Source organism: Rhinolophus hipposideros (genome assembly GCF_964194185.1).
Source record: "Rhinolophus hipposideros genome assembly, chromosome: 13".
Classification (NCBI taxonomy): Eukaryota; Metazoa; Chordata; class Mammalia; order Chiroptera; family Rhinolophidae; genus Rhinolophus; species Rhinolophus hipposideros.
In genome coordinates, this window is record NC_138059.1 from 73,930,160 (window position 1) to 73,952,862 (window position 22,703).

The following is a 22,703-nucleotide window of genomic DNA, read 5'->3' on the forward strand; positions in this document are numbered from 1 at the left end:
GTCTCTGCACTTGAGACCGTCCCCAGCTGTCTGAGCACGGCCACTGCTGCCACTCGGGCTCACTCACCGTGGTGCCTGTCGTGCTGCTTTCTGCCCACTCCTCACGTAAGGACATTCTCCATACAGCAGCGAGGTGGACCTTTTAAAACACTTAAGTGAAAACTCACTCCTTTGCACCAGAGTGGACAGTGGTGACCATCTCAATCAGAGTCAGAAGCAAAGTCCTTCCAGTGGCCTACACGCTGACAACAGCCGGCCCTGTTGCCTCTTGAGCCTCATCTCCCTTCTCTCCCGTCACTCCCTGCCCCAGGCTGCCCTGTGACAGTGGGGCTCCACGTCCCTCTGCTCAGCGCGCTCCACCCAGCGCCTGTATGGCTCACCCCCGTGCTTGGTCAGGCGTGCCGCTGTCTGCGACCCCCACTCTGCCGCCGCCTGTCCTTCCGTACAGCCCGTGCCTTGCCTTTCTGAGGAGCAGGAGTGGTGAGCCGCCACCCCTAGAAACACACTGCATGTGTGTCTCCTTCACTAGTACTGAGCTCCACAGAAACAGTCCTTTCATCTGTTGTCCTAACAGATAACGTTCTCTCTGCCCAGGAGGATGCCAGGGACACGCCTTGCATTGCCTGAGCATTTGCTGAACGAATTAACTTCACCCTGACAACATGACAGAGTTTCCCCTCCATTCACAAGGGTCCCCGAGAGGGAAAGTCTCTCAGGCGCTCGCTCTGTGGGCAGGAGACCTGGACCATGTCCACGGGCACCTGCCCTCGTGCCGCCCACTCGGCCTCTTCCCTGCTGACCAGCTGGGTTGCGTGACCTGGCTGCCACTTGTGCCTAGGGATTCGATTTTGCTTTGCTTACTGTCCCCAGTACCATTATTTTAGCTTAGGTTCAAGGTGGGGTAGACTCCCTTCCCTGTCTCTTCTGTCTAGAGCCTCTATCCTCCCTGGGCCTAAGGATCGTCAAAGGTTTTCTCTGACGCGTCAGTACTGGACTTTCGTATTTCTCGTCTCTTCTTTACAGAAGCCCTGTCCATAGCAGCCTGTCCTCGTGTCCTCACTGCTCGCGCTTCGCGGCCGGCACGTACACCGTCACGCCCCTCCCCGCACGTGACTGTCCTGTGGCCGTCAGTCGCACTCTGGGACGCTCCAGGCCGTACCGAGGAGTAAATCTCCAACTTGACCGTGAACTAACGCATTGTTTGTTCTGTTTTTCTGTAGAACTAAAGGTGGTCCGCAAATTGCTTACGAGCGCAGCTTCAGATGGAAACTTGCTCACTTCCGTTACTTGTGCCAGGTACTACGTGGTAAATAAGTCTTCCTTTCGTAGCCATTTAGCCTTGTCTTCACACAGTCAGTCGACCACAGCTGATGTGATGTTTCCACGTTACTTTTGTCTCTAGTCCAACGCGCTGCCCAGTCATGTGAAAATCAATGCGTCCCGGCAGACACTGTTTGAAGACTCCTTCCAGCAGGTGAGTGGGTTTTATCAGCTTAACACAGCTCGACTGTGTCCCTTAGCGGGAGTGAGCGCTCTGGAAATCCCAGCCACTCGGGAGGCAGCTGTGACCGGACCCCCTTCCCGTGTGCCCGTTGTAACAGTGGTCGTAAGGAACCCGTCACGCACGGCGAGTGCCCTCTGCTGGCCCTGGGCACCCCCGTCCTCGTTTCATTTGACTCCCCCCACAGCAGCCCTTTGAGGTAGCTCCTGTCACGTCTCCACCTCACGGGCAGACATGCCGAGGCTGAGACACAGGCATTCTACCACGAGCCAGACTGTTGAAATAAAGCTTCAGCAGCTTCTGGAACAAACTGACACATTCTGACGCTCACTTTGCCAAAACTACCAACTCAAACAAACGTCTTGATATTACCACCAAGTTGAAATTAAATTGGTATGCATGCTACGCATTTACGTATTCTCGAATAACGCTGGTAGTCCCCGGTTAAGTGTCACCATCAGAGCGACGCCGTCGGAGTAGCCGGTGACACCGGTGACACGATGGTTTCTCTGGCCTCCCTCACGGCCCCTGCAGCCTCTTTGGTACTAGCTTCTTTCTGGTAAACTGGTGGCCACCTGGCGTCCCTCGTCTGTCTCCCTGGCTGGAGACTAAGCTCCCGGGGGCGCACTGAACGCAGCCGCCGCTCGCAGAGAACTGAGTGACGCGCCACCGGGCCTGTGCCACCTGCACAGTAAGACTGTCGGGCCTTCTTGGTGGGGGAGTGGGGGATTCCTCGGGGAAGGCCTCTCCGTCCTGGGAGCATGACAGTGGGGCCAGGGCCCGTGGGGGCGCTCCCGTGGACGGCCTGCTCAGCACCACCAACCATCCGCCTTTGGGCCAGGCATCACACAGCTGCTGCCAAGGCTTCTCTTGGTGTGAATGACCAAATTCGTGGCAAAGGAAGTCAGTGTCAGGTGGGTCAGCTTGGTCCAGCACTGCCTGAGCATTATTGTAGGGAGCAGACATCTAAATTCATGGCGGACTTGACTTTGCTCCGCACTCTGCCGTGGGAGAGCCGCGTCTGTCCCACGCGCCCGCCTGGGCAGTGGAGGCCCACGCCTGCTGGTCTCGGCTCGGGTTCCGACACACGTGGGCGGAAGGAATTCCTTTTTACCCCAAACTGAAACCTGGTTTACTGGTAACCGCATGACGCCATTAGGGTTATGGAGACAGGGACCCAGGTATGGCCTTCCGATGTGCCGTGTGACATCTAAATTCACGTCTCAGAAATGACTCCTTACTGGAGAAGGGTTCCTTTCCTGCTGAGAAATGCACTGTGTGGCGTAAACGGCCCACAGCAAAACCCTATGCCTCTCACTAAGTGCTGCTAGGCAGAAAGAGGACACGTCACCTTTCACGGGACTTTGTAAAACTGGGGAGTACATGGGAGGGAATCTTCCCTCACCTTGAGCGTTCTGTGCCCGACTCTTCCTCTCCTGCCACTGAACCCAGGTGGGACTACCTTTTAGTGCGAGAAGAGGGGGAGAGAGAACGTGACATTCCGAGAAAGCTTTTACATAAGAGCGTCCTGGCCATTTGTGGGATAAATCCATGGGTCTTTAGAGCCATGAAAGGCATCGTCACATGAGATGAGAAAATGTCTACTTTTGAAAATACATGAAATTTAACTTGAATTGTTTTTGGAAGAAACTGGTGTTATATATGAGTGTTTAAATATCCATGTTTTTGTTTTTAATTAGATTATGGCATTAAAACCCTATGACTTGAGGAGGCGATTATACGTAATATTTAGAGGAGAAGAAGGACTTGATTATGGTGGTTTGGCAAGGTAAAGTACAAAACGTGTCTGTGAAACTTTGAAATAGTGTCTCTCCGTGGTATGCAGTGGGTGTGTTCTTGAAAAGATATATTTTCTAATAGCGATCCAGGATTTTAATTTTAAAAACAAAAAGTCACACCATTCTAGAGGTGACCATTCTTACTACTCTCTTCGTTAACCTATACATTTTCTCTGCACATTCTTAAATTTGTATGTAAGTGTGAGATATATAGGACGTGTTTGCTGTGTTTTAAAGAGAATGGATTGTATAGTGTGCACAATACAGGAGCTGGATTTTGTTATTTTACATATCATGGACATCTTTCCATATTGTGTATAGAGCTAAAACTTTTTATTTAATGGCTGCACAGTATTTGATTATATGAAGATATTATAATTACTGGATCAGCACGTATAAAGTTGTTATTTTGCTATTATAACAAGTGTGTCGGTTTTATGTTAGTGTTTTAATCTAGTTTGAGTTCTTTTTAATATAAGTTTTCTACATTCACTAAATATATTGTTCACAGTAGACACTTGTGAAGATATGAGTGGGAAATCTTTTAATGTTTTATTCACCCCTCAGTTTGCCGAAACCTAATTTGACAATAATTTGTTTTTTAGCAAAACACTTTCATTAAATCTTTCCAAAGAATTAAACTTGCTTTTCATAGAAACAACTCTTTTTGAACTCGTATTTCACAGGTGTACAGAATTACAAAATCACAATTTTAGTACAACTGGCAAAAAGATGTGGGATCAGGCACAAGTGATTGGAGAGTGTACGTGGGACACTCAGTTTTGGGTGTATCAGCGTGTTTTCTCATCGGAAACATTGCTCAGAAAAGAAGCACTACCTATCACAATAACTGTTTATATGACATCTATTGTGATTTATCTCAGTTTCAGAAATGTGCAGACTTTAAAATGAACGGTACATCTTAGAAATGAAATAACGGCGTTGTTTTTACAGTGTCAGACTTTGCAACGTTCCCATTCTTATCTGAACCCTTATTTTCCTCAGCGGTTTTGCTTTACTTTTATGTTTTGACGGTTTTAATGCATGTAGTCAGTTCCTGCATACCATCATTTTCTTACTCCCAAATTCTTTGCTTTGTGTACTGGTTTGGGTTTATTCAGGAACTCACAAGGGTGAAATATTCCTGCAGGTTTGCATGTTTAAGAATGTTTTCCATTGCTTTTGCACATAAGCAACAACTTGACCAGATGCTAGTTTCTGCACAGGCGCCCTGTGGACGTGGTTTCCCGTCCTCTTGCAGCGACTCAGCGCTGGGCAGTGCAGCCCGGCTGCATGGCAGTGTTTTCCTCTGGGCACCCACGCGGCCCTTTCCTTGTAGCTCACTAAGTTCATTGTTGCTTGTCTTATACGTATTCTAGGAGCACAGTAAGATCTTCCATAATTGACAGGAAATTTTCTTCTGTTGTGTCTGAATATTTTTTCTGTTCCATGTGTTCCATTTTTCTTCAGGAACGTCCGTCATGGGTACATGGAATCTCCTTTGTCAGCCTTCCATGTCTCATCTTTTTTCTGATCTTCTTCACCTCTGTGCTTTTCCATTTGTTTTGGTTTTTCTCACAGCCGTCCTCATGTCACTGTTTGCCTTTCGCTGCTCCTAATGTGATTTTTCTTCTTTAGTGGTTTTCCTGTGTTCTTCTCTTCTCTGGCCTCTATCAGCTCTTCTGCTAGTAGTCCCAGGTTTTCAGCCACTGTGTCTCTGGTTCGTTGAGAGTACAGAAAAGGGTGCTGTCCGTCTCTTGCGAGTTGGAGTGTTCCCTTCTTTCTGCTGTGTCAGGATACATGTTAGATGCCACATAGTAGTCGTTCTTCTGTGGATGGACTTAGTTTTCTCTAGGTTTCTGCTTGCTAACGCTGAGCTGCAGCAACTGGAAATTTTATTTCTAGTTTTGTGTGTCTGAACACAGTTCTCACTTCCCCTCGTCCCGCAGGACTGGATTTAGGGTTAGGAATAGGTACTTATTTCTTAGTAGATTTTGTTTGGGTACTCCCTTCTCTACCCTTCAGGCATTTCCCAGAAATCTTTAGAAAAACATTTGTAAACAGGCCAGATCTAGTCTGTATAGTGGTGGCCCTCATTTTGATTTCAATTTTTTAAAAAATTACTTAACATCTTTAAAGAAAATTAGTAGATTATGCCTAAGAATTGAGATTTCTGGCTTCTTTTGGAAAACATGAGCTCCACATTCCCGTCTTCTCACGTGGCCTCCACTGGCCGAATGAGAGGAGCCGCTCCCCTCAGGGGTGTGGAGGCTCTGCAACCCCCCGCCAGCAGCGCTGTCCTGTAAGTACTGGGGCTGTGCCCAGAAGTCATTTCCCATTGAAGCTGATGTTTATCGGAGACGCAGAGGACTGGGGCTACGGTGAGGAGCGCGAGGCCCGTGATGAGAGGGGAGCGCTGGCTGCCGTGGCCTGAGTTTGCCATCCTGCTTCAGGAGAAGTTGGGTTTAAGAGTCTTGCAAATCGAGCTTATTTTGTAATATAAATTATTTGTCTTTTTTCTAGTTAGATTTTATACATTGACTTCTACAAATGAGACAAATAGGTGGTAGTAAGTTAGAGAATGTTTATAGCATTTAAAGATTGCACCTTTTTAACTTCAGTTCCATTTTTAATGCGTTGGCAGTAGAATGACAACTTTACAGCAGCAGTGGTGTGTATTTATTTTAGTGCCACCAGCTCCTACTGCGTGTCAGCCCTGCAGTGCCTGCGAGTGATGGGTGTGAAGACGGGGCTTTGGCTCTGAGGAGCTTCTTTCTGGCGGGCGGGGCAGGTCATCTGCACACGCTGCCTGTGAGGCCGTTAGTGATACGGAGGGTACGCGGGCAGTTGTGCAGGTGCGATGGCGCTGAGCCGAACTTGAAAGAACGTGGGCTCTCCAGGCTGCTTTGGAGGTAGGCACCACGCAGCGGACGTCCCCAGACAGGCGGGCGTGTTAGGTGTGGGGACTCCGGCTCATTCTGGCAACACAGCAACTAACTGGCAGGTCACCTTGCGTAGTTATGGTCTGTGTTTAAATTCATGTATATGTGGAGGCTGAAGGGTAACCTTGGCTTATTTTCTTGTAGAGAGTGGTTTTTCTTGCTCTCACATGAAGTGTTGAACCCCATGTACTGCCTGTTCGAGTATGCTGGCAAGAACAACTACTGTCTGCAGATAAACCCCGCGTCTACCATCAACCCAGACCACCTTTCCTACTTCTGCTTCATCGGTCGCTTTATCGCTATGGTGAGCCCTGACTTTCCGTGTCGTCATTTCAACGTGGGTCATTTCGGATGTTTTCTAGAGAGGGGCTTGGTGGTGTGTGTTCATAATCACGCAGGGATCCTGTAGAGCAACGTCCCAGGCAGAGGGGACAGTGGGGCAGAGCCTCCCAGGCGGGAGGCCATCCTGGACTGAAAGCATCCTGGCTGGCGCCGTGGAGGAGCGTGGACGGCTAGGAGGGGGCCTTGGGCAGCTCACGGAAGGCAGGGGAGGGGAGAGCAGGGCGGGGACAGGAGCTGAGGGACACGATCTGACTGGGATTTCATTGGCTTTTGTTGCTGCATGAAGAAGAGACTCACTGGGACAGAGGAAGGCCGTGTGCAGCGGTCTGGGCACAGGCAGGGGCCTCGGGGTGCCCGGGTCTGGGTGACAGGAGTCTGGGTGCTCTGCAGTGAGAGTCCACAGCGTCTCCTGATGGTTCGGATGCCAGCTGAGGGGAGAGTGTGGTGCTGAGTGCAGGCCTGTGCGGCGGGTTGCAGTTGCCATTTCCTAGGCAGGGTTGTGGCAAGAGCAGATTTGGGGTCTGGGGGAATCCAGCCTCTAGGGGGGTCTGTGAAGTTTCGGCTCCCTGTAGTCCCCACAGGGGGACGTGGACGAGCCTGGCGATGAGGGGTAGCTGTAAGGCTGTGTGCTTGCTTGTGCACAGATGACACTCGTACGGCGGGGAGGTGACAGGGAAGCAGCAGAAGAGCTGGGGACAGGGAGGCAGACAGTCTGCTAAGAATGCTTCCCAGAGGACGAAGGAAGAAGGAAGGACTGATAACTGTGTCCCAGGCTGAGAGGCTGAGCAGGGACATCGGGTATGGCCAGGTGACAGGCATTCAGGAGTAGTAGAGGAATGATCGAGGGCATGACATCACGACAGCTGTGTGGGTCCTGAGAAAGTGGGCAGTGACGGAGCAGAGAGTGGGAGGGGACTGTGACAGTCAGTGTAGTGGGACGGTGGGACAGCTCCATGTGGGGCACAGGAAGTAGGAAGCTGGTGAGCCATCCGGCCTGCGGATCCCCATGCTAGTTGTGAGCACATGGGGACACAAGTCCTCAGTGATGGCTGGTTTCCTGGGTGACAGGGACAGGCAGCACCGAGCCCCTGTGGCTGCCGGTCATGGCCCAGCCAGCGTGGATGTGTGCACATTCTAGCACGTTCTCCCACCTGGGCGCAGGCAGGGTGTAGCCGGTGAGCTGGATTTCGCTGGGTGTGGGGTTTTGCCAGAAGCAGGTGTGCAGGTATCAGGATAATCTGACGACTGGCAGTGGGATGTGCACGGAGGAGCCAGAGAAAGGAGTGAGGGGCTAGAGTGGTGGCGAGGTGACGCCGCGGCGGAAGTGGCCGGTGTACAGAAGGGCGCTGCTCGCCAGGTGGCTCGGACACTGACACCAGGACGGAAGTGCAGTCTCCACTACTAAGAGCCCCTGCGGTGGCGCTGAGAAAGACGGAGACGCGGCCTAGGCAGTCCCCGTGCGTGGGCGTGAGCATCTCCCCCGGACTCAGGCAGCACGTGACACCGGGTGGGAGAGGAGCCCAGGGGTGTGAGGGTGAGTGACCTCAGTGAGGACAGGACGCTGGGGGTCGTCTCCAGCGAGCTGTAGGGCTGGTGGGGGTCGGTAGTGAGGAGCAACCCGCCCCCTCCCAGGCCTGGTGCCGGGGGACACGAGAGGACTGGAGGGGAAGCTGAGTCCTTACAGGAACGGCAGGTTTTGGGTTAGGGCGCTAAAGGATCTTTAAAGGAACAGTTGAGGGTCTGGGGCTTCGCCGTGGACGGGTCCTGTGCCTCAGTCACGGGGCACAGCCCAGGTGTTTGAGGGAGTTTCGGGACATGGTGGCTGGCGCGGGGGGGACCGGCTCTCTGGGTGGATAGGCCACGGGGCTGAGGGGTGGGTGACTGAGGGGCCGGTCGTTGGCCGTTGCCATAGCAAAGGCAGATGTGCCGTCAGCCCGGGACTGTCCTGGGCACCTGGGGGTGAGGAAGCAGCCCGGCGCTGGGAGGATTTAACTGACAGTCCGTGGGTGGGGTTGGGAAAGCTGCTTTGCCACCCTCTTCCTTAGGGACAGGCCAGGTGCCGCTGAGTGTCTGACCTCAGTCCGCTGGTGTGTTTCATTGGCTTTCCCTCCTCAGCGCTTACGTTTTAGTGTCATGATTTGCGCGGGTTACTGACGTGCTTGTTTGTGCCCCAAAGCCTCACTATTTCCCTGCTTCCCTGTGCTCAGTGGGAAGGTGATTCTGTAAGTTAAGTATAACTTGCGTTTCCTTGGCAGGCGCTTTTCCACGGGAAGTTCATTGACACCGGCTTCTCGTTGCCGTTCTACAAGCGGATGCTGAGTAAGAAACTGACCATCAAGGACCTGGAGTCCATCGACACCGAGTTTTATAACTCGCTCATCTGGATAAGGTTTGCGGGCTTGTCCTCGTTCCAGGGAGGTGTTTTCTGGAGGCAGCTCACGCACCTGGTTAATTAGTGTGTACACGTTCTTGTCACGCAGAGACAACAACATTGAAGAGTGTGGCTTAGAAATGTACTTTTCTGTTGACATGGAGATTTTGGGAAAAGTGACTTCGCACGACCTGAAGTTGGGAGGCGCCAATATCCTGGTGACGGAGGAGAACAAGGACGAGTACATCGGGTGGGTGCCGTGCTGCCTGCTGGCCTGTTGCTCCCTCAGCCCCATCCCTGCGGGCTCCCCTGGGAAGAGCTTCCTGCCTGTCCCTGTCACCCACGCTTTCTAGCCCCCTGTGCCCCGTCTGTGAGCAGGCCCCGCAGCACTCGTCCCCTTGCTCTGCCGTGCACGTTTTCTTCCAGCGGTGCCCGTGTGCGTCCTCGGGGCACCAGACAGCACAGGAGCAGAGCGCGGCCGCAGCACTGGGGCAGGCCCCCCACAGCCCCTCAGGCCGTTCTCCCAAACCCATGCGCCCACGCCCTCCCAATTTGCTTCACTTCTCCTTTAATGACGCTTCTCTGAATCTCCTGCTAAATGTGGACGTTTGTCCCTTTACTCAGCTGCTGCCATGGCGTCAGTTCTTTGTTACAGTAACCTGTGACCTTCAGGAATAATTTCCATTTGCCAGCCAGGTAAATCCAGACTCCAGGAAAGAAGCAGACGACACATAGTTTAGGCTGAGCCACGTACGGTCTGTGACCTGTTGTCCGCGGTCAGCGTTCAGCAGCACAGCCGATGTGAGGGCAGGTGTGGCCGTTCCCGCAGACCCACTCACTGGCCAATGAACTTGGATATCGTGTGATTTTCAAATCATGGAGTAGTATTATTTTCAACCATTTTTTGAAGACTGTAAAGCATATTCTTAGCTCACACGCCATACAGAAAACAGACAGGCCAAGCTGCCCACTCCTGACCCATGTCACCTGTGTGAAACCTAATGTGTCACAATCAGGTTGCTGACGTTTTCTACCTGTTGCCTCTTCCGGACTTGTTTACTATGGTCCTTCCTTTTCACCCTCCTTTTAGACTTGGGTTCTCAGTGTCATCTTTGTCTCTTCCTTTCCGATTGTCTGTCTTTGTGATTCTTTCCTAGTGGGACCCTGTGCTGCACTGTCAGCTTGCTCTCACCAGGGCCTCGGGGCTGGTTCTTCCCTCAGCGCTTAATGGCGGTGTGTCTGATCTGTGTCATTCCGGTACTGTCCAGCGTGGGCCACTGCAAACAAGGCAGCCTTGTGTGTGCGGGTGGATCTCCCAGAGGCCACAGCCCGCAGTCCTCTGTCCCCCTTGGTGCTAACGGGAGCACTGTTATAAAACACCTTCCCCGCGTAGGCTATTAGGAGTTGGTATCTGATCCTGAAGGATCAGTTTAGGGAGGATTTTGTTTTCATTCTCTGATACACGAACAGACTTTAACCTTGTTTTTAATCTTGTTCTTTAAAATCCTGTGATGACACTTGGTTTTTAGTTGTGGTACTCAGTTGTGCACACAGTAGGGCCCGCTACGGTCTTTTAGGAGGCGGGTCCAGCGGGAGCAGAGGACTCAGGAGAGTGAAGGCATGGTTTTATCCTCGGACCTCTGGCTACTTGGCTGTGGGAACGTAGGTGATGGTGAGAAACAGTAGCTACACAGGACCCTTGTGTGGAGACCGGGCCTTCGTCGAAAGAAACTACGTGATGTCAAGAAGCCTGGGTTTCTGCTGTAATAGAAGACTCATGAAAAACCAGCCAGATGGGATGACGAGAATGGGGTCCGAGGACGTTAAGGACGAGAAGTGTTCAGATTCGGTCCTTACTTAATATGGTGGGGAGACGCGTACATGAAATATTTGTTGGCTGAGGTCACGGATCGGCTGACAGTTGGATGTCTTAGCAGGATATCCAAGGAGAGATGATTTACAAATTCCTTAATTGCGGGAGGAAAGCAGGATTTGGGAATTTCAGAATAAGTGGCCATTCTGTGGTGGTTGAAGCTGGTAATTGTGAGATCATCTTTAGATTGAGACTGGCTAGAGAAGAAGGCAGAGATGTCAGTGACACCAGCAGTTGTGGAACAGGGACCCCAGTGAGGGGACCGAGGAGCAGCCAGCGCCAGGCGGGTCCGGGGTGCTGCTGGGCCCGGGCGCTGTGGCTGGGTCTGCTCGTCATGGGAAGCTCGGGGCACAGGCCCGGAAAGGAGGGCTGGGCTGGGCAATTCCAGTTCATTGGTGACTTTGTGAAGGAACTTTTTTCTTTCTGGGGCCAGGCGGGTGAAGACGTGGAAAGCCAAACTACAGTGGTTTAAACTTTGGGCTGACGGGTAGGTGGAGCCAGTGAGGAGGGCGCTGGGCCCAGTGGGGCGCTGAGGCAGGGGGCTCAGAGTTGACGGAGGATTGGAGGCTGCGGGACAGGTTTGCCTCAGGAACAGGCAGCTGGAACGGAGGGCGCGCAGGTCGGCGTTCCTTTCTCGGGTCTCCAGTCCGGCTCCTTCGCAGCTGCTGCCACTGAGATTTTCTTCCTCTCCCTTCCTTAGTGCCCTGCTCCACCGCTGGTCTGTGCGTCCCCTCAGACGTTTGTTTCCATCGTAAATTCCTTCCTCACTTGTGGTTAGGAAACCTCCAGGTTCCCCAGCAAGTCAGCCTGCAGAGACCCAGTCCTTCTCAGACGGGGACCATGACCCCCTCCGCGCCTGGCCCGCAGGAGGTCCCCGGGACACCCTGGCTTCCCCGTGTGCAGGGCTGGCAGTGCCTGCAGTGACGTGTTAGACAGGAACGCGCGGCGCTGGGACCTGGCCGTGCCCTGCCAGGCCTCCCTTCTTACAGCTGCGCATGTGCTGCAGCTGACCTGCTCTGCTCGTAGGAAAGCTCCACGTGTGCGAGTCTGCAGCGCCCTTCTTAGAGAGGAGAGGGTCTTTCAGAAGTGCGCGGGGTGTCTGAGCCGCTTACCTCGCCCCCAGTCACCTAACCTATTTCACACCGTCTTTCTTTTCAGTTTGATGACAGAGTGGCGTTTCTCTCGAGGCGTTCAGGAGCAGACCAAAGCTTTCCTCGATGGCTTCAACGAAGTCGTCCCCCTCCAGTGGCTGCAGTACTTCGACGAGAAGGAGCTGGAGGTCAGGCTGTGCGCTGTGCGCCATGGGTACCGGGAGGCGGGCTGCCCTTCTGGCCGTTTGGGGTAAATCCTGGACTTGGGGAGGGTCCCGAGCTCTCCCACCCGTGATCAGATTTTAAAGTCATGAGTTCCTTGGGGTCTTAACAGTGTTTAGACTTCTTAAAAGAATATCAGGAATTCTTTTTCTGGGGGGGACTGGGGGGTTGTGATAAAATACACATAACAGAAAATTTACAATTTTAACCATTTTTAAGTGTAAGATCAGTAATGTTAAGTATGTGCACATTATGCAGCCAATTCCAGAACTTTCTCGTCTAACAAAACTGACACTCTACACCCATTAAAGAGCACCCTTCCCCCCTCGGCAGTCCCTGGCACCCACCATCAACTTCCTGTTTCCGTGACGACCACTCCGGCTCCGTCTAAGTGAAATCAGACATCATTGGTCTCAGTGGCTGGCTTATTGCCCTCACAGCCATGTGACATAGTTGGGCCATTCGATAATTTGCACTTACAGAGACTAATGTCCTGATTGGTTACTGATTTGCCCTAGGTTCATAGCACAGAGCTGTGAGAAAATACCGTCCTTATTTGGTTTTGCTTTGCTTTGGTTTTTACTTCTAGTCTATTCTTTTACTCCCATTCATGTGCCTCTTAACCATGAAAAATATCCCAGTAATGGGTATTCAAACCATTACCTAAAATAATGCTTGTTCCTAATCATGCTCCTTTTTACGGGTTAAAGACCTGTTTAAACTTTAAGATACAACAATTATTCTTTATAAACACTCACCGTAACAAGAGTAGAAGGCACCTTTCTTAAAGGGCATCGACGAAAAAGGCAAACCCTAATGTCATCCTAACTGTGAGACCTGAGTATTTCTCACAGACTGGGGACAAGGCAGAGATGTCCACTCTACTCTGAACGAGACTCCCTCTCCCACACACACACACACAAAGTAAGGCAAAAGCGGAAGGAAAAAGCACAAAGATTGGGAAGATATAAAAACTCTTTATTCACAATGATGATCATCAGCTTAGGAAATGCCAAGGAACCTACCAGAAAACTATTAGAAGTAATAGTGAATTTAACACGATAACAGGCACAAGGTCAGTAATTAAAACACCAGTTTGTATCTTCTCTGTACTAGCAACAGACATTTGGAAATTGAAATTTTAAAGTTTCGTTTACTAAAGCATCAAAAAATGAACAAACTTAACTAAAGACATGTACCGTGTTTCCCCGAAAATAAGACTGAGCTGGACCATCAGCTCTGATGCGTCTTTTGGAGCAAAAGTTAATATAAGATCCAGTCTTATTCTAATAATAACATAAAACCCGGTCTTTATAATATAATAACTATAATATAATGTAATATAGTACCGGGTCTTATATTAATTTTTGCTCCAAAAGACGCTTTATGTCTTATTTTCAGGGAAACATAAGATCCGGAGTGATACACGGTGTTAGGTATCAGAAGACTCACTGTTGTAAAAACGTCAGTTCTCCAATTATTCTGTACACTCAACACAATCCCAGTTAACATCTCAGCTGAGAGTCTGAAATCACTAGGAAATACAAGGCTCCGGATTAGCCAGACAGTTTAGGAAAAGGACAGGCTTGGGCTGTCCGCTGCCCGACTTCAGGAGTCAGTGCGGACGTGGTGACTCGGCAGTGTGGTTGGGGGAGGGCAGACGGACCATGGCACACTAGGCAGTCTCGACACAAGACCTCCGTGAGCTGTCACCTGATTTTTAGCAGCGGAGCTAACGTATTTCAGTGGGGAAAGGGAAGTCAGTGGGGAAAGGGAAGTCTTTTGAACAGGTGATGCTGGGTCAACAGGGCGCCCCATGGAGGGAAATGCCCATACGGGAACGCACGCCCAAAGGTTAGACTGCATTTGGTCCCACCTGAAACCTCCTGCTCTTCAAGATACCTTCACGGAAATGAAAAGGCAGCCTGTGCACTGGAGACGATGAGACAAAGGTCTTTTATCTAGAATCTGTAACTCGATGAGAAGGCAAACCTTTCTTTAAAGGGGCAGAGATTCTCCACAAAAGCAGCTCAGTGATGGCGGGTAAAGATGTGAAGACGCGTCAGCCAATGGGAAATGCAAGCTAAGCCCAGTGAAACCCCACTTGGGGACAGCGTGGCAGTCCTTAGGTGTGACTCCCAGCAGCCCTGGGCATGCAGCGCCCCCACTAGTGGGTCCTCATGTACCCGAATGGAATGACGCGTCTGAGCACACAGCCTCCCCAGTGCTCGGCGCAGCCAGACGCCTCAGCCAAGAATCTGCAGGCCCGCCAGCGCCCAGCACCCCATGACGGATAGGCAGGAACTTCCCGCCATGAAATCTCATCAGCAACACGGGTCTGTCTGGTGCCCACAGCCCCGAGCGAGCTCACGTAACGGTGCTGGGGCCGAGCAGGCAGAAGGGAGCGTACGCTGCGTGGTGCGCAGAAACCGAGCCCGTGGACTCCCGGGGCCAGATGGGACCGCAGTTTGACTGAGGGGACGGAATGGACACTTCCGCACGATTGTGGTACCACAGGTGTACACATGTCAACACTCATCTAACTGCGCCTAGAAGGCTGACTGCATCTTACTGTCTGTAAATTACAGTTCAAAGCTGATTTAAGAGAAGTACATCAAAATAGGTGTTATACTGTTTCTTTTGTTAGACAAAATAGTTTCAGCCCCTGTATAATCAACTGGGGTTATTTGAGACTTGCACGTATGTACTTTAATCCAAAAGCCTGGATAAATGAATAACAGAGTATATTTTTAAGTAGGTAAGATAGCATAGATTAAAAAAATACACAGAAATTTAGTTTGAAACTTATTAACAATCTGGATACCTAACTTAGGGTCTATTTGTAGTAAAGACACTCTTTTTAGCACAGCTAACGTTTTTCTTGAACAGTTACTCTAAGTATTGCTTTCCGTTTGAGTTCCATAAAGAATTTTCTCAGTCAGGTAAAGTGCAGAGAATCCTGTTTTGGATAAATGGCCAGGTTTTGTGGGGTTTGCTTAGTGGGGGTCGCCGCGCTGCTGGATCCTGCCTGACCCGAGGCCCTGCCCGCCCCCAGGTCATGCTGTGCGGCATGCAGGAGGTGGACCTGGCCGACTGGCAGCGAAACACCGTGTACCGGCACTACACCAGGAACAGCAAGCACATCGTCTGGTTTTGGCAGGTATTGGCTCTTCTCCTCCTCAGGCAACTTTCCTGAGGAGGTGTCTTCTAATGAAACAGTGGTTTAACGCGGTTCCTTTATAACTGAGACTGCGTTGGACATGGGCTTCAGTCTCTGAATTCTAAACCAAAGTGAATAATATGAACACTTGTCCAGAGATGCTGATTTGGACTAAATAAACATCTTCCTAAATGAAAGATGACAGACTCTTCTTTCAGTAATAGTTTAATGGTAGTGGTTAGGTATAGCATTTTTCTGGCAACAGTAAAGTACTGTGCAAATTCTACTTAATTCTAGAAGTAAAGGAGGAAGGATGTTTTTACTGAGAAAGTCAGAGCAGGCACTTAATTCCTGCGAAGGTGCTGATATGCTAGGGAACTAGAATAACCTAAAGGGTCATGTCCAACGACCTGCTTCCCCTACCCCTCCACCCTCCCGTGGTCTCTGGGCGTCCGCGTGCTGCGCACTAACGTGAAGCACGTATTACTAAACAGACTTTTGGTTTTGTGTTTATGTGAAATTTACAATCTCTGGCCTGGGAGATTCTTCACAGAAATCTAGGAATTGAGACTCATTTGAGTAACTTAGTGACCGGCCTGGCTGATGTTTAATTGTCACTTTGGGGTGAAAAGTACTTGTAGGTACAGAAAGGTTTTCCAAAAGTTGCATCTTTTCATAAGGACGAGTGTCACGTGATTATTGCCTAATACTTTAATGATGTGTAGACGTTTCTAGAAATCTGTCCTGTAGGTATGATTCAACATGCCACATGGCACGTGCCCGAGGACTTCCTGCAGTGCCACTGGCATACAGCAGACCTGACACCTGAAGGCCCACGAGGAGGGAGCCAGTAAAAATTACAATACGTCCATTCTGGAATTCTGTGCCTTGGAATCATTCTTCTTTTAAAAAATGCAAATGAACAAAAACATTAGCGAATGTTTCAGTACAGCGCTAAGGGGGACGGACGGACGGAGTGTGTGACGTGCATTCGGTGGAAGGGCGCTTGTGGCCTGAGGTAGAGCAGGCGTGTGAGCACACGTGTGAAAGGCACAGGAGCCGCTGGGCGTGAGGCCACAGTTTGAGGCTGGCACCCTTTGAGTTCTGTCCCGAGTGCTGCCATGCCGTGGTCATTGGGTGTAAACTAAACAGGCGGGAGTCGGGCCGTGTGGGCTCTGACAGTGCATCGCAGGGTCTTTGGTCCTCTGTCCCGACGTGCTGAGTGGGTGTCTGCACACCGCGTAAGTGCACGAACAGTTGTGATTTCTGAGTGCGGCTTGTGTCAGGGAAGTGGTGAGGTGTGTGCCAGCACTGGCCCCGAAGCCGTTGCTTGTGTGTTGACCAAGCATGAGCGTGAGCACAGCTGGGCATGGAAACGTGCTGGCGACTGGCACGTTTGGCCTTGTCCTTTGTCCCGTCTGTAGGACACATTTCTACTCAGTGCCCCAAAGACACTCAAGACGGTTCACATCAGCATTTCAGCACATCAGCCGTGTGACCCTCTGAAAACACTCCGTGAACTAGAGTTCAGAGGGCCAGCTTTGGGTTTTCAGTTACGAAGAGCGGGGCTGGGAGAACGGTTTACCCAGTAGCAGCTGGGAAGTGTGCGTTTGGCTTTGGTGCCGTAAAGGGGACCAGGGTAGTTGGCTCAGGTCGGGGGACAGGTGTAGAGCCTTACCAGACTGGATTTTAGTGTGAGCTCGGCCACTTTACAGCCGTCTCAGAGGGCGGGTTATTTCTCCTCTCCCAGCCTGTTTCCTTCTGTCCTGGGGATGCTGATGATAGGTAGGTACCCTCCCGAGGTGACAGCTAGGTGACAGCGGGCCCTTTCAGCCAGCGACCTGAGATGAAGGATGGCTGCTCAGGGCCCACTTCCTGTCTGGGAGGTGGGCGTGACAGTGCCCGACCTGCAGTGTGGCGACCTTGACAGAAGACGATGCCTGCTCTCAGCAGCGGCCCTCCGCCTCTGATGACAACGCCACAACTTTTTATCACACAGCTTTTGAACCAATTTCAGTGTGAAATTTCTTATTCTTCAAGTTGACTCTTAATTTTCTAGAAGAAATTTAGGAATAAGTGTGTACTGCTTTCCTATTGAAGATAATTGAGCATTTATTTATAGTAACTTTGATTCGTTCCAGTTTGTGAAGGAGACAGACAATGAAGTGCGAATGCGCCTGCTGCAGTTTGTCACCGGGACCTGCCGCCTGCCGCTGGGAGGCTTTGCCGAGCTCATGGGTGAGTGCGCTGGGGGACGGCGGGCCCAGAGGGAAGCCGGTGCGCGCTTCGTGTCAGGTGAGCGGTGAGCCCGGGGCGCGCGTCACAGCCCGGCTGGGCTCTGCTCCTTGGGGACTGCAGGAGAGAGGCGCTGCCACCAGTTTGCCAGCTCTAAGGACCTTCTCTAGGAAGCAAGTGACACCAGTTTATTCTGTGCAGTTCATAGGACTGTCTGTGACATGTTCTGTTACCTAACTAGTTGTCAAAACCAAACAGTTTAAAGGACCAGATACATTTTGTCTTATTTTCCTGCTTTAGGGAGTAATGGGCCTCAAAAATTCTGCATTGAAAAGGTTGGCAAAGACACCTGGTTACCGAGAAGCCATACATGGTAAGTTCCAGATTCCCAACCAGGAACGTCAGTCTTTGGGATTTTAAATCCAGACCCGGTGTAACAGCTGATTCCTCAGAGCCAGGATTTGCCGTGAGAACAGGAACCCTTTCGGGCCGCCCCCACTTGGTTAGGGGGGCGCCCGCTTCCTACCGATTCGGCGCGTACTTAGCGTCCACGCGCAGGACACAGCCGCCTGCTCCCCGCCTCCCGTGGGCTTTGCGCTCCCTGGGGAGGGCGCCCAGCTAAGCAAGTGGCGGCTTGCAAGTTCCTTGACGGAAACAGGTGCTGCGAGAGGGGCCTCCGTTTGACGGGTGGGGCCGAACGCTTAGGGCCCCCAGGAAGGGGGTGGGAGGCGGCCTGGGAGAGGCTGAGATGAGACGGCGGCAGAGCGCGGAGCCGGAGCAGGCGTGGCCGGCGGGCGGTCAGGGACAGCCCCTGGCCGGCGGCACGGTCCGGGGGTCACGGCCGCCAAGCCCTCTCGCCCTCCTGCCGCCCCCACGCTGGCCCCTGATGCGCACACGCGGCGCCCTCCGCACAGGCCGGGCAGTGGCAGCGCCCGTCCGCGTCCCCCCGCGGGCCCGGCGGGGGAATCCCCTGCATTCAGCTGGAGCTTGAGTGTGTGTCCCCTCAGGCCTCGCAGGACAAATGCTGCCTGAGTTGGAAGCTGGTCAGTTTGCCTTTTCTACGGAAGGCTTTTGACTCGAAAGAAGGACTAACAGGCAAAGTGTATTCAGATCACGTATCTGGGAAACATTTTCTTGAAGTGTAAAGTAAGCCTATCACTTCAAGGATGACTGACAGCATTTGTGGGCAATGGTAAAAGTTGAGGTTTTGAGCAAAAGTTAGAATTTTGGAAAACTTGTATATTGCCATCGTGAGCTTGGCTGCTTCAAGACGTTTCTGGTGAGACTGGTGGTGGTACTGACAGGAGTGATTTTTTCCCCTATTATATAATTAAATGTGTCGTATTCAGAAATTCTTTGTAACTTGGTGAACCAGTATTTCCAAATGACAAGTGCATGTTATACAATCATGCGTGGGGAAGAGACCCGTTCAGAGAGAAAGAAATCAATAGAGCACAAGAACTCATTGTAACCTTGTGACTCTAGTATGGGGTCAAAGAACAGGCACAATTATGTGAAGAAAAGGACAAGAGCGCATCTCTGGTTTCCTAACTGTGTATCTGGGGACAGGTTCTCACCAGAATACAGTGTAAGAGGGAAAACACACTTAGACACCGGAAACCACGTGCCTTCTATTAAGGCAGAAACTAAAAACATTTGCAAAAAAACCTGTGTCTCTCTTTACACTATTTTGTGAAAAATTACTATTTTTAAATATCTGAGTTTTAACTTCTAATATAGTAAATATCAACAGATATACTCCCCATAAACAACAGCTCCTTGGGGTTCTCCGTGTTTTAAGTGTGAAAATGGATCCTGTGACCACAGACATTAGAACCTGGCTGAGATGAAGCTGGTGAGGCCAGCGGGGAAGAAGCAGCTGAGGCAGGTTCATACTCAAAGGAGAGGACCCTCTAAGAAAGGGAGAGGAAGGAAAGTGGGTGGGGAAACTGTAGATTTTCGATTCTGTGATGGGAAAATAGTTACCAACTGTTAGTTTCAGTTTTCTCAAAGCGAAGCGTAAGGTGAATGAAGAAAGGAAAAACAGAAAGAGAATGGGAGAGCTGTCAGGGCAGAGCCGACAGGCAGGTACTGGGGCACAGGCTGAGGTGCTGGCAAGAGGGGGTAGCCCCCTGGATCCCGTTCATCTAAAGTGACACCAGACGGCCTGGGAACAGGATTTCCCGCTCAAGCACAGGAGCGAGAACAGAGGTTGAATTCATTGAGGACGGGAGCGTAACTGATTAGTAAGTTCAAGAGGGAGACACAAGATGTGAGTCTTAGCAAAAAGCAGGGATGAGAGTGATGGCCCATGTTCTCCGGGAATGTAAGTGCTCCTAGGAATAGGTCTTCCGTCTGAGTGGCTGCTCTACGAAATCTGTGTTAATGAAGTAGTATGCTTGTCAAAAACGAGTTTTCATTTCATTTTTCAGATGTGTTTTAAAAATACTGTATTACAAGTCTTTGCAGTTTGTTTTATTGAAAACATCTGATTTTGTTTTGTTTAGCTTTAATCGCTTGGATCTACCACCATATAAGAGTTATGAACAACTAAAGGAAAAACTTCTTTTTGCTATAGAAGAAACAGAAGGATTTGGACAAGAATAAACGTGACTTCTTGTCTTGGAGGAGCGCTTGCATTTAACTAACCCAGCCAAGAAAAGTTGCACGGATAAGTTGTACAAGCTGTTCGTTCTGTACAGTGAATTTTCTGAACGTCTCCAAGTATAAATTTTTTTCCATTCTTCCACAGAAATATGCAAGCAAAATAATTCATCCTTTTTTACTTTATTTATTGTTCCCTTGAAATGACTGACCAGGAAAAAGATCATCCTTAAATTTTGAAACAAGAGACTATTAAAAATAAGTATATATCTCTATAAGCATATATGATGGCGGCTCTAGTTTTATAGAGCTCCAAGTGTATTAAACACAACAGCCTTTCATTCAAAAATGATCTGGATTTGCTTTCCTTTGTTTCTCCCGAATCCAGGGAAAAAGTGGGGGCTGCACCCTGTCCCTCCAGAGCGTTCCCTGAGGGCTGAGGCACATGGCTGTTCAGGAAGGTATTTAAGGGCTCAGGCCAAATCTTATGTCGACTGTGTGAAAAATGCTGCTGGCTTTTCTGAAGACAGGTGCTGGAACCTGTCGAGTGGTTTTAAATAAACCCAATAGTGGAAAATGTTTCCTTGTTGCGACATCACTGATACAAAGCAAGGAATGAAACCAGGCTTCCATGAAGGGCGGTCGGATACTACGTAGTTGGGACCTCCACAATCTTTAGTTTAGTCTGAGATTGGAAAGAATTCACAGAGAAGCGGAGAGGCTTGTTTACATGTTACCTCGGGATGCGAAGTATTTGTGGAATTAAAAAGAATCAGGCACGCCTGTACTTTTAAATGTGATGTTCTTTAAATTAGGTCATAATAAATTGATGCAATTTGATACTTAGGAAACGTTTATGCTTTGGTTTGTGTTCAAAGTTCTGGTTTCCTAAAAGTAGATGGATTGAAATTTCGCATAAGCTTTGAACAGTCAAATGAATCTAATGATTTTCTATTAGTGTCTGAGTATCTCCAGTCTTTTAAAATTCATGAAATTCTCTTTGAATTAAATAAGCATATAAAAAAATCTTTTTGGTCATCCCCGCAATTTTATATAGATCATTATTTTTGTCCTAGTAAATAACACTTTTTAATTGTTTTTCATTATGAAGGGCATTTGCTGAACTACAAAGATGTTTAACAAATTAAAATCTAATGTGAATGATATTGCTTCTTTAGCAAACTGGGCTACCTTATTAGTACAAAAATATAAATTTGTATAATTTCAATATGGACTGTAAATTTCATTAACTTAAATTTTTTTATAACCACAGAACCGACATCTAAGAATGTTGTAATATATTTCACTGCTAAGTACATACGAAAACTATTAGTATACAATTTAGTTTCCCTAAACAGTTTGTTTTGCCAAAATTTTATTTTTCTATAAATTTAGATTGTGCTCTGCATTTTTATTCAAAACGCACAGTGAAGACACAATAAAGGCAGTGATCCGCTTGGTTGAGTAGACTCCTTTCCCAAATCCTAATTACTGACTCTGGTTATTTATTTTCAAGCCTAAAGAATTAGAAAAAAATCTAACATGTACGACAAATTATGCACGAGAAGGTGACCATTCTCCCAAAGTGCTGCTCACGTTATACCTTACTTAAGAGTTGTGTATTAGACACATAGCAGGTGCCACTGCTGGACGCTTTCTGCTGTGACTCAATGGAGGTGTAACCACAGCGTCCAGGACGCTTCCAGGGTAATGGTTCCCCTCCTCACTTCAAGGAAGAAGTTACTGCCGCCAGGTGAGGCCACACAGAGCCCAGAAGCAACTCAGCAGGATTTGCTGTCTCAATTTATATCCACTCAGTGGCAGTGGGACAAGCCTGAGAAACGTGGCCACCTGTCCCGTGCAGGGCTCACTGCCTGGACACAGGCGGGTGGGAAGCTCGGCCACTCACGCTGCCGGTGGCCTGAGCCAGGGGAAGGGTCACAGGCGCAACACTATTTCACCTGTCAGACTGACTGTCTGTCTTCCATGGAAAGAAACTGGAAGTGGTTTTGGTTTCCAGTACCTGCTAGGCAGGCAAAGCCGAAAGGGTTACTGAAACACCCTGCAGCCTTTGGCGAACCACGTAACTAACCCTTCTTATTTCTCCTCGAAAGTAGGCAGGGTGGCACATGGCAGCAGTGCTGACACTGCCCCCTCCCCCCCCACCACACACACGACTTCATCCACTGACTTGAAACGCCAGGGCCTTCTGCCTCCTGAGGCTCCTTCCAGGTACCGGCCAGCACCCCCACTGCTCCGAGGGCAAAGCAGTGGGTCAGAGCAGGACGTCTGTTACTCCAGCTTCAGGGCTCTGCCAAAGGATTCAAACCCTCCTACTTTTTCCTCACGGTAACGTCCAGGCACACAGTCCAGAACAGTCTATAGTGAGCACCACACCAAAGCAAAAACTGCTGCCCAAATAACGCTCCAACCACAGAACATACATGTCCAAAGTGGCACCTCCTAAATTCCAGATTTCCTCTCCCCGATCCCAACACTCGAGAACACAGTCAGCTGCTAACGGCCCTGACCATGTTCTGTGATCCTCACAACTCCGTGAGGT

General features: G+C 49.9%; 2 protein-coding genes across 8 annotated transcripts in view; one reads left to right on the forward strand and one right to left on the reverse strand.

The window, feature by feature from the left end:
• Positions 1 to 21,627, forward strand: part of WWP1 (WW domain containing E3 ubiquitin protein ligase 1) — a 76,702-nt gene extending 55,075 nt beyond the window's left edge. For all 4 annotated transcript variants that reach the window (XM_081070962.1, XM_081070959.1, XM_081070960.1 and 1 more), the window contains 11 exons: positions 1,221 to 1,296; positions 1,403 to 1,474; positions 3,202 to 3,290; positions 6,387 to 6,546; positions 8,840 to 8,973; positions 9,065 to 9,205; positions 11,987 to 12,107; positions 15,197 to 15,301; positions 17,443 to 17,539; positions 17,837 to 17,909; positions 20,044 to 21,627. In XM_081070962.1, the coding sequence (XP_080927088.1) occupies positions 1,221 to 1,296; positions 1,403 to 1,474; positions 3,202 to 3,290; positions 6,387 to 6,546; positions 8,840 to 8,973; positions 9,065 to 9,205; positions 11,987 to 12,107; positions 15,197 to 15,301; positions 17,443 to 17,539; positions 17,837 to 17,909; positions 20,044 to 20,143 (1,168 nt within the window). In that variant the 3' untranslated portion in view covers positions 20,144 to 21,627. The remainder of the gene's footprint in view (positions 1 to 1,220; positions 1,297 to 1,402; positions 1,475 to 3,201; positions 3,291 to 6,386; positions 6,547 to 8,839; positions 8,974 to 9,064; positions 9,206 to 11,986; positions 12,108 to 15,196; positions 15,302 to 17,442; positions 17,540 to 17,836; positions 17,910 to 20,043) is intronic.
• Positions 17,462 to 22,703, reverse strand: part of RMDN1 (regulator of microtubule dynamics 1) — a 35,484-nt gene continuing 30,242 nt past the window's right edge. For all 4 annotated transcript variants that reach the window (XM_081070973.1, XM_081070968.1, XM_081070967.1 and 1 more), the window contains exon 10: positions 17,462 to 17,697. In XM_081070973.1, the coding sequence (XP_080927099.1) occupies positions 17,593 to 17,697 (105 nt within the window). In that variant the 3' untranslated portion in view covers positions 17,462 to 17,592. The remainder of the gene's footprint in view (positions 17,698 to 22,703) is intronic.